At 40.4% G+C, this 14,656-nt stretch overlaps 1 protein-coding gene across 1 annotated transcript in view; it reads left to right on the top strand.

Moving 5' to 3' along the window:
• Positions 1-14,656, top strand: part of PCNX2 (pecanex 2) — a 278,141-nt gene that overhangs the window by 175,461 nt on the left and 88,024 nt on the right. The window contains exon 23 of the mRNA XM_029200853.1: positions 10,357-10,465. Coding sequence (XP_029056686.1) covers positions 10,357-10,465 — 109 coding nt within the window. The remainder of the gene's footprint in view (positions 1-10,356; positions 10,466-14,656) is intronic.

Below are 14,656 nucleotides of genomic sequence, written 5' to 3'. Positions count from 1 at the left end.
CAAGTATAAAATCTCAGGAGAGTACATGAGGTAGATATCCAGGAGGTGTGGGAGGGATGGGATATCCGATCAGGAGGACCTTCAGAGAAGATGGAGAAAAAGCTGCTTCGTAGCTACAGATATCAGCATTATTTGTTTCTCTTACCAAAATGCTACATGGGTAAAAGCAGCAGCTTGATAGGAGGCTTATGAACTTGGCTGTCATACGCTCTTCCTAAAAACTGCATTTGTCACCCTTAGGGTTATAATGAATCTTCAAGAGGGAAAAAGCCCCCAAAAACAGAATCTAGAAAGCTGCCTTTTCCCCATAGGGAAGAGAAAGCTAAACAAAAACCAAAACAAAGATGGGAGACTATCCTACATACAGTAATTGGATGAAAGGTAACATAAGGAATTTAGAGGGGACTAAGGAGCTGAAAAGGAAGGAAGGCAGAATGTGTATATTAACTGTATTGTTTCTACCACTTCACTCCAGGCTCCATTTGAGCAAGATACTTAAAGAACAAAAGGTAACCCTCTCTCCCTGGTTACTTTTATCATCTCCTGTTTCTTCTGTGTTGAAGTCCACCCTTGCCTCCTTCCCCAGTGACCCACCTCCCCACACACCTGAGCCAGTACCCCTCTGTCTACCACAAGCGGAAACACACACACAGATGCAGCATTAAATTTAATTCCCAATTCTCAGGGGTCTTGACAAGATTTTTACTTTTGTGCATTTCTACCTCTTGGTAGATTGTAAAATTTAAATGTGCAATGGTGACTTCATTTGCATTTATGGATACCCTAATTAGTGGTTATGAAATATGAACCTAACTAATATTTTCTGTCATGTTCTCCTCGGGGTCTGAATTTGTTTTGCTGCATAAAGCTGGCTAATCAAAGAATCAGGCCTGTTGCTTTTCCCTTTATTAGCTGTGCATTCATCTGCCTGAGTAGCCTACACCTCCTGAGTACACCCATCCCTGTTTCTCTTCTTAGTTATTAAGTGCAGTTATCCAAATTGCACTTCACAGGTGATAACTTATTATCCCAGGTTCCTTTCTCTTTCCTTAGATTTTAGTCTCCCTTAATGGTTCTATTTCCACTTTTCTGTTGTAGGTTAATCAGATTCATCTTGCTTGATACATCTTGCCTGAATAATCCTGAAATTTTACATTTTACTATTAAATATGGTGTTTACTTCAGTATAGCACTGCTACCTTTTAGCAGTTTAAGAAGAACTTTTATATTACTAGGTTGCGAGGGATTTTTATGAGTGAGTGCTGAATTTTATGAGTGAGTGCATCATTCCTGCATCAGTTGAGCATCATATGGTCTTTCTTTTTTTTTTACTTTCTTATTTTTGTGAATTGCATTGACATTTTTTCTAATAAACAATTATATGATGAACCACATTTGGTCATGATCTATTTTTGTATATTTGTAGATCCATTTCATAAATATTTTATTGAGGAGTTCTGCATTTACATTAATAGATCAGAATGTCTATATTTTCTTTTCTGACAATATTCATTTTTTGTAATAAAAAATTGACTGCCAATATAAACTGTGAAGGTTTTCTAAGATGCACATTTTAAGGCTATGTCTTTTACTCTACAAATTGCTTTAGCTGAGTCCCACAGGTTGTGATTGGTATTACTTGCTTTTCATTATCTTTCGTTTTAAAGCATTTCCTAATTTTGATTATCATTTATTCTTAGTTAATTCAGTGTCGTTTTTGTTGTTATTATATCTGAGTGCAAAGTTTGTGGTTGCTGCTGCTATTGTTATTTTGCTGTCTTTTTATCATTGTCTTCTAACTTGATTGCAAAGCAATTTGCATGATATCAATTCTTAGCATCAGTTAAGACTTCTTTTTGGTTTACTAAGTCATCAATTCTTGTAAACGTCCATATGCTTGAAAGTTATATTCTTTCTCTTTTGGTTGGCTGCAAGGTTCTAATACACATATCTCTTAGATAAAGCTTGTTAATTCTGTTGGTCAAATATTTTATATCTTTATTAATCTATAGTCTAACCAAACCATCATTTTTCTGAGATGTCTGTCTTAAAATCTCCCCCTATGATGTCGATTTGTTAATCTTCCCTTGTAATTCTGTCCATTTTTACTTTAGATATTTTGAGACTTATGGTTAAGTACATACATTCCAATTATTTTATCTTCTGGTGATTCTTTACTTTCATCATTAGGTACTGCTTTTTATCCTTTTTCGGTAAAATTCTATTTTGTCTAATTTTAATATAGGTAAGCAAGCTTTCTTTTGATTAAGATTTACCTGCTATATATTCTTTTCATTCTGTTACTTAAAACTTTCTAAGTCATTTTAATATTTCTTATAAAAGCATTTAGCACAATTTTCCTTTTTAATACAGACTGAGAATCTCTACATTTTAATAGACAAACTGTATCCATTTGCGTTACTCTGATTACTGATATGTTTATACTTTTTTCTATCATTATATTTTGCTTTCTATTTACAATGCTTTTTCTTTGTCCCCCCACCCCTTCTTTTTTGCCTTCTATTGAATTGAATACATTTTATTTGATCTCTTCTTTCCCTCTCGTACTTTGGAAATCGAGTATTATATTTCTAGTCCTTTAGTGCAATGAATCTCAATGTGTGGTCCCCGGAGGAAGCATCGTCAGCATCACGTGGGAGGTTATTCCTGGCCTCCATCCTAAACTTACTGAATCAGAACCTCCGCAGGTAGGAACCAGAATCTTTTATTTACAGGCTCTCCAGGTGATTCTGATGCACATTAAAGTTTGAAAACTTTAGTGATTTAGTGGTTACTCAAATTATTAGTAAGCACATTTGATTAGCATATGAAGTTCTTTAAATGCAGTTTTTTTCTTTTCTTTTCTTTTCGGCGTTTATTGGGAGGTCTACATATTCTGGTTGTGGAAGTGTCCCTGAAGACGATTTATACAAGAAAGTTTTGTCATCCTTCACTACTTTTAATATTAATCTCTCAATTTTGTGTTCCTGCTCTTTTGGAATAGTCTACATTTAAACTCCACTCCCCTACATTACAATGGCTTTGGCACGTTGTGGTTGATAGATTTTTATCTACTCTACACCAGGCAGAAGGAAAACTTTTGTGCTTTCTCCCAGCTCTGGTAGGTGGGCCTTTTCTAATTCACACTTTGGTGGGCATCGCTGCCCTTCAAGTCCATTAAAATCCAAGCCCTCAGCTCCTGCAGCCCATATTCATGCCTGTGTCCTCTTGGGGTCATCACGGTGTCAGTTCAGACTTGGCATTCTCATTTAAAATTCCCTCTTTGGTTTTGACTGTTAGAGATTTTTCCTTCTTTGGAATTCAAATATTAATTATATTTTCTTACAATTTTTTAGATTATTTATGTTATTTTTACAGTGGGATGGTAGCCTTTCTCATTACCATGCTCCCTGAAGCCCATCAATACTTTGCTAAACAGTGTGTTATGTAACAGGCTCCCAACACACATTGTGTATTGAGATAGAATCCATTTCTCACCTTCTGAAATACGATTGTGTAACCACTGCCTGAATACGTTTATTTAACTTATACAATTCTAACTCATATTGTCAGCCCCATTTGAGAATATTTATGTTTTAAAGCTAATATCCCCAAGTTTATCATCTTTGCTGTTATCAACCAGTTATTCTATGAAAGTAGTGCTCCCCCCTTCCCTAAAAAGTGGTATCCCACTTTTGAAATGTCACAAGCTTTACTTTTTCCATTCCTTCTCGAACATTTTTTTTACTCCCCAAATCCCTACCCGTGCATCGAAATGTCTGATAGTTTTCCCCAATTCTGTTGTTCCTACCTTTCAATCCCTCAGCTGGGCTCCCAACTGAATTCATCACCTTGTTCCCCCTTGAACCTGCAAATGTCTTCGCATTTGTTTACCTCCCTTCCAAGCACTCTGGTCTCTGCTCCCTCAGCGTTCTCTCTCGTTTTGAACTCAATTTACCTTTAATCCAATAGCCAGTCTCTGGGACTCCTTTCAGCCTTGCCTGCCTCTTCAAGTTCAAACACTGATAATCACAAGTTGCATATTTTTCCAAGGGGAAAAAAAAAAAACAACTCACTGACTTTGACAACAAAATGCAAAAAAAAAAAAAAAAGTGGCAAATGATAGAACTAATCTGGGAGACTAGTGAGGCTGGAGCAGTAGGATAAAAGGTAGTGATTGGGATTGGGGGGGGGATCAAATGGAAATCAAATGGAATAGCGTATGGGCAGCTCCCTAAGATAATGCCCAATATAAGAGCATTCAATAAATGGTGAGTTATTTCATTGGGGCAGGAGGGAGGAAGTCCCCAGAGAAAAGCTGGCCTGTGCTTTCTTTCAGAATGTATCAATATTAGCAAGGAAATGTGTTGGGTCATCCTTATTGGGTGACACTTCTGTTAAGATAGTTTGTGAATTTATTGAAATTGCATTTCCTACCTAGAGCAGAGATACAACAGCATGTCTAGGCCTGATTGAAAAGATATTTCTAAAAAGGGTCATTTGAAGTGAGAGTATTTATGTTGTCTTTCTTTGGGAAACAGCCAGAATTATTCCACTGTGAGTTCCTGTCATCTTTTCCGAGTGTTTTCAGCGAAAAAGACCCCAATGATTTTCTTTTCTCATATAGTCATACTTGGGTAATTGGGGAAGTTTTTTATGCTTTAATAGGCATGTTAAGGCATAAAGTGCTGAGATTTAAGATCTTAGCAGCAGAACATTAGGAATGAGTTAAGCTTCAAAAAAACAGAGACCTCGAACTGTCTAAGGAGATGCAAGTTCATAGCTAATGGAAATGGATTTCTATTTAAAGTACTTCAATGTGTACACGTCAATTCCAAACTCACACACTGCTATATATAAAACAGATAACCTACAAGGACCTACTGTACAGCACAGGGAACTCTGCACAGTACTCTGTAATAACCTAAATGGGAAAAGAATTTGAAAAAGAATAGATACATGTATATGTATAGCTGATTCAGTTTGCTGTGCACCTGAAACTATTACGACATTGTTAATCAATTCTACTCCAGTATAAAATAAAAATTAAAAGTACTTCAGTGCAGTGCTATGCTGCACGTGGCAATGTTAGTGTTGTTGTTTCCATTAACTCATCTTAAATGTGTTATTAATTTATACACAATGGCCTAATACGGTACAGAAAGTGCCTCCTGTAATGCTTCTCATTAATGATCAATATTTAAGCTTCCTTTTGTGCTTAGACATCAATTTTTGGATACCCACAAATTTTTCATCTTTTTTTCATCTGACTTAGCCATAGAAGAGAAGGAAGACGTGTAAAGGGAAAATTTGAAGTTGAGTCTTTTAACGTGGAGCACACCTCCCCCCACTTTTAGGAATAAAATAGGTCAGCCATGTCAATCTTCTTGGAGCCATCCATTCTTAAGAAGCACAGGTAACCCAGCAGCCTGCCTTGTTGAGACAACTTGAATGTCACTGGGCTTGTTGGGTGGTGTCATCTTTCATTCGTTGGGCGTTTGTACTGAAAAGGGCATTCCGGGACAGGTCATAGCCCTCCATCACTGTGTACATGGAGAAGAGGTCCCCGATAGTGACAAATCCGGCAGCTCCGATTTGTCACCTTCTCACTTGTGACCCTGCCCCGTTGCTGTCAGCAGGAAGGTATAGGTAGAGGAGACCTTTCCACAGCTGCTTCCTGCTGCTGTCCTTCCAGGAAGGCTCCTGGCCTCAAGGAGACATGGTAAGATTGGGAGGTAGAAATGTCTATCACCAGGCAGAGAACCAGGAATTTCAACCTCTGGATTTAGGGGCCAGTGACTCACGGTGTGCCCTAAGCAGCCCACTTAGCCTCTCTGAGTCTGGTTTCCTCCTCTGAAAAATAAGAGGTCCTGGATTTAGTTAAGTTTCAGTTGCTTAGAGGAAGGGCCCTAGAATTTCCTGATTGCGAGCAAATACATCCTCAAAATAAGATATCCACCTGCCCTAACATGTATTTATTAAACTCCGCACTTGACAAAGATGAAGTCACTTAATCCTCAAAATGACAGTGTCGGGAGGATCTATTATCAGCTCCGTGAAAGGTGCCAGCTGGGATTGAAACCCAGGCAGTGTGCCCTCAGACCCATGCTCTGTGCTGTGTTGACATCTGGCACATCCCCAGCACATCCTTTTTCTGGTGGGCTTCCTGGAGGATCATTAAATTACTGAGTTGTGGAGGAATCATTGGTATGTAAAGAACTAGCATTTGGGAGATCTGGCTTCAGTGATTAAGAACAGCACAGTCTATTTGATGAGCTACATATTGAACATCTTTTACAAAGCTTGTGTCTTATTCTTCACAATGTTCATAAACAAACAAAAAACGAGGCCAAGAGAGACATAGGAAAAGAGCAAAGATACCTGGGGCCTTGGCTGCAATTAGAGCATGAGAGCACATGTGTCTGATTACTGGTTTTGCTTATGTGTAAATACAAGTCGCTGTGCTAAGCAAAAAATAATGGTAATATATTCATTTACTCATAATGCAGCAAAGTTTAACTTGTTACTGCTTTAAACTTTCAGACGAGGCTTTCCCTGGGGCTGCCTATCTGACTGTAGTTGCAATGCCTGGACCGACTTATCAGCTTTTCCAGGAGGTGGCTTAAAAGCCTCCCAGGATATAGTCATACCCTGAAAACCCAACAGGAGTAACTTTCCAAAACCCGTGATTCATTTTCAGGGCAACTAGGGGGTCATAAATCACATAAGATCATCTTGCTTATGCTTGGCAATTTTCACCTAGGCATGAGTCACAGGACTAATTCTTAATAAGCAGACTAAGAATTCTTAGCAGTGTTGTGACTAGAATATTTCAAATCCAGAGGCATTTGCCTGATAGAGTTGGGTTAGGGCATAAAGGAGCAAGTTAATACAAAAGAGTCCACCCCCACTTCTCAGGACTTCTGCTTTCCATGGAATCTAGAGTCACGTGTTTGAACGTCTTCTGTTTTGTAATTAGCTTGCTGCTCCTCTGGTTGAATTAATGGTGGGAATGAATGGAAATGATATTGGCCTTTAAAGGAAATCATATCTTTTAAGAGAAGTGAGTCAAGAGTTTGAGTCCAGGGCTTCCCTGGTGGCACAGTGGTTGAGAGTCCGCCTGCCGATGCAGGGGACGCGGGTTCATGCCCCGGTCCGGGAAGATCCCACATGCCTCGGAACAGCTGGGCCCGTGAGCCATGGCCGCTGGGCCTGCGCGTCCGGAGCCTGTGCTCCACAGCGGGAGAGGCCACAACAGGGAGAGGACCGCGTACCGCAAAAAAAAAAAAAAAAAGAGTTTGAGTCTGTGTTAGGCCTGTCTGCCCAAGTCACCTATGGACTGGTGGGAAATAAGGTGGTAGGGAGTGATTTTTCTAAATTTTTATTTTATATTGGAGTAGAGTTGATTAACAATGTTGTGTTAGTTTCAGGTGTACAGCAAAATTATTCAGTTATACAGATACATGTATCTATTCTTTTTCAGATTCTTTTCCCATTTAGGTTATTACAGAATATTGGGCAGAGTTCCCTGTGCTCTACAGTAGGTCTTTGTTGGTTATCTATTTCATATATAGTGGTGTGTATATGTCAGTCCCAAACTCCCAATTTATCCCTCCCCCTCAACTTTCCCCTTTGGTAACCATAAGTTTGTTTTCTAAGTCTGTGAGCCTGTTTCTGTTTTGTAAATAAGTTCATTTGTATCATTTTTTAAAATTCTACATATAAGAGATATTATATGATATTTGTTTCCCTGTCTGACCTACTTCACGTAGTATGAACATCTCTAGGTCCATCCATGTTGCTGCAAATGACATTATTTCACTCTTTTTTATGGCTGAGTAATATTTTTTACATATATATATATATATATATATATATATATACACACACACCACACCTTTATCCATTCATCTGTCCATGGACATTTAGGTTGCTTCCATGTCTTGGCTGTTGTAAACAGTGCTGCTATGAACATTGGGGTACCTGTATCCTTTCAAACCACGGTTTGGGAGAGGACTAATCTTTATGTGAACCTAAGAGATACAGCCTCAAGCTGACATAAGAGAGTAAACTGCTCTTCTCTCAACTGTCAGCATCCCAAAAGCACTGGCATCTGTGGAGTCCCATCCAGATCCAGGGTTCAAGAAGCTTAAACCAACCGCAGGATTAAAACTGAAGTGGCCTTTTTGAAAGAACTCAGAAGCCAGTTGAAATCAGGTCTCTGGTGGGTGTCAGTGAGATAGAGGGAAGAAAGTGAAAAGGTACTAGGAAAAAACCGTTTGTTTTTCTTTCCCAGAATTCACATTCCTTCACAGTTCTTCTGGTCCGATCACATCATCTTCCTCCATTTCACCCCTCTTTTTTTTTTTTTATACTCCCTCATCCTCCCTACTGTCTCTATTTCTTTCCTCTCCCTCTCGCTCTCTCCTCTTTCTCTTTTTCTCTGTCCCCCTTCCCTTCCCTTCTCTCTGCCTCCGATTCTTCCCTGCTACGTTTGGGACTAGGGTTCCCAGTGGACACATCTAGACCCCAGGCTTCTATACGCAACCAGATGCCAGTCACTTCTTAAGAACTCCAAGTTTAAAAAAAAAAAAAAAAAAAAGAACTCCAAGTTTGCTGTGCCTTTGAGAGAACATTTATCCTTGGTTCATCTTCTGTAGCCAGTCCAAGGATGTTTAAAGTTATTCTCCAAACCCAGGATATTGATGAGAATGTGGTGAGACAAGAATAGTGAGAGGAAGACTTGGAGAGGATTCTGATCAACCTCATTTTTCCCTCATGACACCTTCATGAAACAGTTCAGGATAACCTCACCTTTTGTTCCAAAATTACAAGATTGACCTTTCACTGAAAGGCTAAGTTACCTTGGTTCCTTGAACCGTTCCTCAATGGTCCTGTTTTCCAGCCTTTGTCTTTTTTCATTGTGGTCTTCTGATGTTCTGTGTAACACCTACTGAGCCTAATTAAGAATTCTATCTTTTTCTCTTTTCACATCGTGGCTCTGGTGAATGTATTTCACTGTCTCATATGCTAACCCGTCTAGGAACAAACACATCATGCCATTTGAAGTTTCCGTTATTATGAAATATTACTCAGCCATAAAAAAAGAATGAAATAATGCCATTTGCAGCAACATGGATGGACCTAGAGATTATCATGCTAAGTGAAGTAAGTCAGACAGAGAAGGACAAATATTATATGGTATCACTTATATGTGGAATCTAAAAAAAAAAAAAATGATACAAATGAACTTATTTACAAAACAGAAACAGACTCACAGATATAGAAAACAAACTTGTGTTTACCAAAGGAGGTGGAGGGATAACAGATAGGAGATTGGGATTAACATATACACACTACTATATATAAAATAGATAACTAATAAGGACCTAATGTGTAGCACAGGGAACTCTACTCAATATTTTATAATAACCTATACAGGAAAAGAATCTGAAAAAGAGTGGATATATGTATATGTATAACTGAATCACTTTAAACTGTACACCTGAAACTAACACAACTTTGTAAAACAACTATGTTTCAAAAAAAAAAAAAAAAATGAAGTCTCCATTATGGATGAAGAGTGAATGTCAAGTTCCGAAAGCTTGTAGGTAGGATACTTCCTGACTGCGTCTAGCAGTGACAGCTGTAGAATTTCACATCTGGGGTCCATCAGTCACTTCTCTCCACAAAGCAGGGGTCTACAGCCAGGGACCCTCTCCATCCTCCTTGGCACATTCATAGTCTGGATCTCCAGCGCAAACCACTGAGCATGTTCCCCCTCATGTTCATCCTTAGGCCACATAAGGTCTCTTCTCTCCATGCACTACTTCTCTCCAGAACTCAGCTTTCTCCTGTGCAGGCTTGTCTAGCAAATGCAACGGCTCGCATATCCTATCTTGGCTTCTAAAGCGCTTTGTAACTTGCAATGTTACAAAGCGGTATGGGGCGATTTTCTCCAGCAAGAGTGGCTGAAGAGGAAGACTGAAATCCATACACAAAAACTTGAACGATGTCCATCGCGATGGGGTTTTGTATGAATCTCCTTCTGAAAGACCCAGGATGAAGAAGGAAGGACCAAGCTGTGAGTGTTCCTCTAAGAAACGCCATATTTATGGGCTGAAATCATTAACCTGGTGAAATTAACCACACAACCTTACTTCTGATCATCTTGTTGCTGTTTGAAAATATCCTTAAACAGCTGCCTTGCTTATGGGACGAAGGAAGGTACGAGTAAGAGGACAAGCAGTAGTCTCATTGCCCCTTCCTAACTTTAATGCAGGCACTTTGACTGTGACCCAGCTGTCACTGTGGTTGTCATCACTGATGAATCTCTGTCTCTTCTTTTGCTTTCAGCTCGGGGACCTGCTTCACAAGCTACAGTTCGTCATGACCTACATGGCTCCCTGGCAGATGGCTTGGGGTTCCTCATTTCACGTGTTTGCTCAGCTCTTTGCAATTCCTCGTATCCTTTCTGCTTCTGTTTTCACACCTCCGAGCTGAGATTCACATTTTACCGATGCAAGCTTTTCATTGAACTCTGGCAGTAAAAGGGTTTTAAAGTCTTTAAGATTACATCTTAATGGGGACCTGGGGAGGCACTGTGGATTCCCTTTAGGTACTTAGCCTTAAAAGAAATTTCTTAATTCGGAACTCTTCCTGTTTCTTAATGCGTATTCAGGCATGGCTTGATTTCTTCTGATTTTTCCGTTTCCAATGACCAGATCTCCGTTAAGATATTGTGTCTTTTAAATGGAAAGTCACCGCTTAAATGATTTGGTTGACTTGTGCAAAATAGTGCAAACTGATTTGCTGTTATCAAACTTTGTGGATAGGATTGATATATTATTATCGATTATATAACATTATATTATAATATAGTTTGGTTATCTTATACTTGAGGAATGTTAAAAAACCCAGAATTGGGCACAAACAGAATTACCCAGATATTTTTGAAGACCAAAAAAAAAAAATTTATGGTTTTGTTATCATTAGCCAAGGAGCCTAATTTTATCATTTGTAGTTTTGTTTGGTTTCTTTGTCTATTTTTAAGTGTTTCCATAATGATAATTAGTTTTAATTTACTTCAAAACAACTTGACATGCTCTTTCTAAAGATCACTTTGACACAGATAGCTAAATTGTGTGTGCGTGTGTATCTGCGTGATGTGTTTGGAGAGAGGGAGAAAGAGAAAAATCAAGAATACTTTTGAAGAGAGAGAGATTAAACAGAAATATTCTTTTTTTTTCTTTTTTACTTTTTGGCCGCATTGGGTCTTCGTTGCTGCGCGCGGGCTTTCTCTAGTTGTGGCGAGCGGGAGCTACTCTTCGTTGCGGTGCGCGGGCTTCTCATCGCGGTGGCTTCTCTTGTTGTGGAGCACGGGCTCTAGGCACGCGGGCTTCAGTAGTTGTGGCACGTGGGCTCAGTAGCTGTGGCTCGCAGGCTCTAGAGCACAGGCTCAGTAGTTGTGGTGCACGGGCTTAGTTGCTCCGCGGCATGTGGGATCTTCCCGGACCAGGGCTTGAACCTGTGTGCCCTGCATTGGCAGGCGGATTCTTAACCACTGCGCCACCAGGGAGATCCCCCCAGTGAGTTTATACTTTCTGAATTTGTATATCCCGAGATGTGGTTCACGGACTCCTTAGATCAGAATCCCTGGAGGAGCTTGTTTAAAAAAGTAGATTCCTGGGGTCAGCACATACATTTTTAAAAAAATCACATTTCGCGGGGAGGACCCTGGAATCTCCATCTTCACAAACCTTTCTGGGATTCTCATCCACTGATGTGTGTGAAGTGCAGTTCTCTGCTGGCATCCACTGGGGGTGCTGTGAGCCGGTTTTAATGGCCAAACAGAGCTTTCTTTCCTGAAGGTTGCATAAGGCTCCTGAAGACAGTTCTTAAGGAACCCCTGGGTCTCAACTTTGGGTACAGGGATAGAAACAGACATGGGATATTCATTGTGATAATACATTCTAGATTTTTAAAAAATGCTGTCCTTCCAACTTATTTTTTTTTAATTATTAAGCATACCCAGAGCTGTCCTCACAAGGCACATTGTTCCGTGTTCCTATTCTTAGACCTGCACTGATATTTGTAAAGTGTTTCACGGTTATTTGGAGGAACAGGCTCAGGAAAAATGATCACAAAAGCGTGAGCTTGCGTATCACCCCTTTCCTATAACGTTTTCTAGAATGCTAGTCATTTTAGGTTTTCTAAACGGAATCCCTTAAAACAGAGCGAGATGAAAGAGTGAGGGGATTTTTATTTATTTCTGGTGTGTGTCTCGGGTATCCTGTCTAGAATTTAAAGCCTGTTTATTAGATGAAAATGATGAGATGGGTGTAAATTTGCAGTTGAGGAGTTGCACTAAGAACTTAAGACTTGAAGTGGTGATTCCCAATTTTATTCTAACTTTGGTCTCACATAGATCTGTAGCATTTCTTGTGGCCCCTTTATGCCTTGTTGGATGAGTCCGGTAATACTAATTACTCCTGTAGTTCCGTAGCCGAATTAAAACTGTTCTGGAAGCTGTAACTTTCAATTACCTGACCTTTATGTGTGTCGAGGGGTCACACACAAGCACATGGCATCTGGCGCTTAATATCTCCTCTAAGGATAAAGGCAGCACTGGGGTCCATCTCAGACTGAACACAGCGGGCGTTAAATCTAAGCACTTTCGCGATGGATGGACTGGTTCTCGTGAGAAATTGAACGCATCTGAGATGCAGATTTTATTGGGCATTTAGTTTTAGAATACAGTTGATCCCAGTGCTTTGTGCCTAAAACTGTTCCCGTCAGTGAAACCCACCTCCTGCCTCTGCTAAGTTATAGACCCTTTGAGGTGGCCGTGGAGCCTGACCACTACAGTTGTGTGATGGCTTCCAGGGTTTCCAGCGCCCCTACCCCATCACCCAGAGACACTTCCCCATCCTGGATCAGTTGTGAAGGTAGCTATTTGCTATGTGGAGCCCAACATCATACCGTGCAGAATGTAATGAGTTCGTTTATGAAACCAGATATAGGGGCTTCCCTGGTGGCGCAGTGGTTGAGAGTCCGCCTGCCGATGCAGGGGACACGGGTTCGTGCCCCGGTCTGGGAGGATCCCGCATGCCGCGGAGCGGCTGGGCCCGTGAGCCATGGCCGCTGAGCCTGCGCGTCCGGAGCCTGTGCTCCGCAGCCGGAGAGGCCACAACACTGAGAGGCCCGCGTACCGCAAAAAAAAAAAAAAAGAAACCAGATATATATGCCATCAAGACAAGGCCATCAAGTTCCTAAATGCCAGCCCTGGATCTTGACTAATTTCGAAATGTTAACGAGTTTATCACTATTAAGAAGCTGTGGGTTCCATCCTGGCTTTGAGAAGGGGCTAATTTGCTCCATTTTGGAATTGAATTAACTTTCAGACCAGCGGGGCCCTGATTATTAAATTGCTTTTTCCAGTCCTAGCATGTTTTCTCCCTCGGTAGCCTCTGTCAGTTTCTGAGCTTGTAACCTCCAGGGAAAGATAGGCATGCTCACCCTTTTAATATGTGTAGAGACCATGCAACACCATTGTTTTCTAATAATTAGACAGACTTAGCTGTATTAGCTCTGTTAAATGTGTGTATTGGAAAGGCCGCTCTCTATTTGGTATATCCTTTCGAGCTTCCAGTTATTTTTTTTAAGTATTTACGTTGATATTTTCATTTTAAATGTTCTCAGATAAACCTGAAGCTTTTAAAGGAGTCTCCATCTAGCCCTTTGGCCCACCTCTTGGCTCTCAAAAAATAAAGAAGGCTGCATATTTCTCGGGACTGCCTTAGCCATTACAGTCACGATCTTGCGTATTTCCCCAAGAGCGCTGTATTCCTTTTCTGATCTCCCCTAAATAAACTAACCTTTGAGGCCATCTATTCACTTCTGCCCTACCTCTGACCTGTTAAGCTTCATTTCCTTTCCTCCCAAATTTGAACTTTACTTACAGGCTAGCAGTATTTTCCTCGTTTCTTAATTTCTGGATAACTGTTTCTGGCATTTAAAAAACGGATAACATAATCTTTGGGGAAACGTTTAGAACCCAAAAGAACGGCAGTGCCGGCCCACGCAGCCTCCTACCCAGCCCCAGTTCCACTTAACTTTGTCCTGGATCTTCTGCAAACCCCACAGTGCCCCCTGTCACCTTCCCCTCACCCAACACCCTCCTCAGGAATCTCCCCTGTGACCCCCGCTCTGCTTTCTCAGGTGTTTTCAGTACCTTCCTTCGATGGCATCTCCCATGAAGTTCTTTTTTTCTTCCTGTGACAAGGGGAATAGTTACATTGGTATGTTCTGTGGCAGAGGTATTTAGATCTTTCCAGCTTCCCGATGAAGAAGAAACTGTTGGGTCATGATAGATGTCACAGTAGCTCCTTATTCTGGAGTTCTGCATTTGAACCCAGGTCAAAATAAAAGGAATCAGATTGAAATTGTAGCACAATCGAGATCTTTTTGATACCCAGACAGTTCAACACTATTAATGGAGGATGTGTTATTTCACTTCTGAAGATGTTTGGAAATAAATAGCAAATGGAAAAAAAAATGACACAGCTACCCCTGAAGGAAAACTCTGAGCTTAAATCTATGCAAATGCACTGGGAAGTGCCTGTAGACAAGCAAGTCTCACTCCCTTCTTTGTGTT

This window comes from Monodon monoceros, unplaced genomic scaffold, assembly GCF_005190385.1.
Source record: "Monodon monoceros isolate NGI ecotype Baffin Bay Population unplaced genomic scaffold, NGI_Narwhal_1 Super_Scaffold_4, whole genome shotgun sequence".
NCBI classification, from domain to species: domain Eukaryota; kingdom Metazoa; phylum Chordata; class Mammalia; order Artiodactyla; family Monodontidae; genus Monodon; species Monodon monoceros.
Note: the sequence above shows the minus strand (reverse complement) of the source record. Positions and strands in the feature narration are given on the sequence as shown.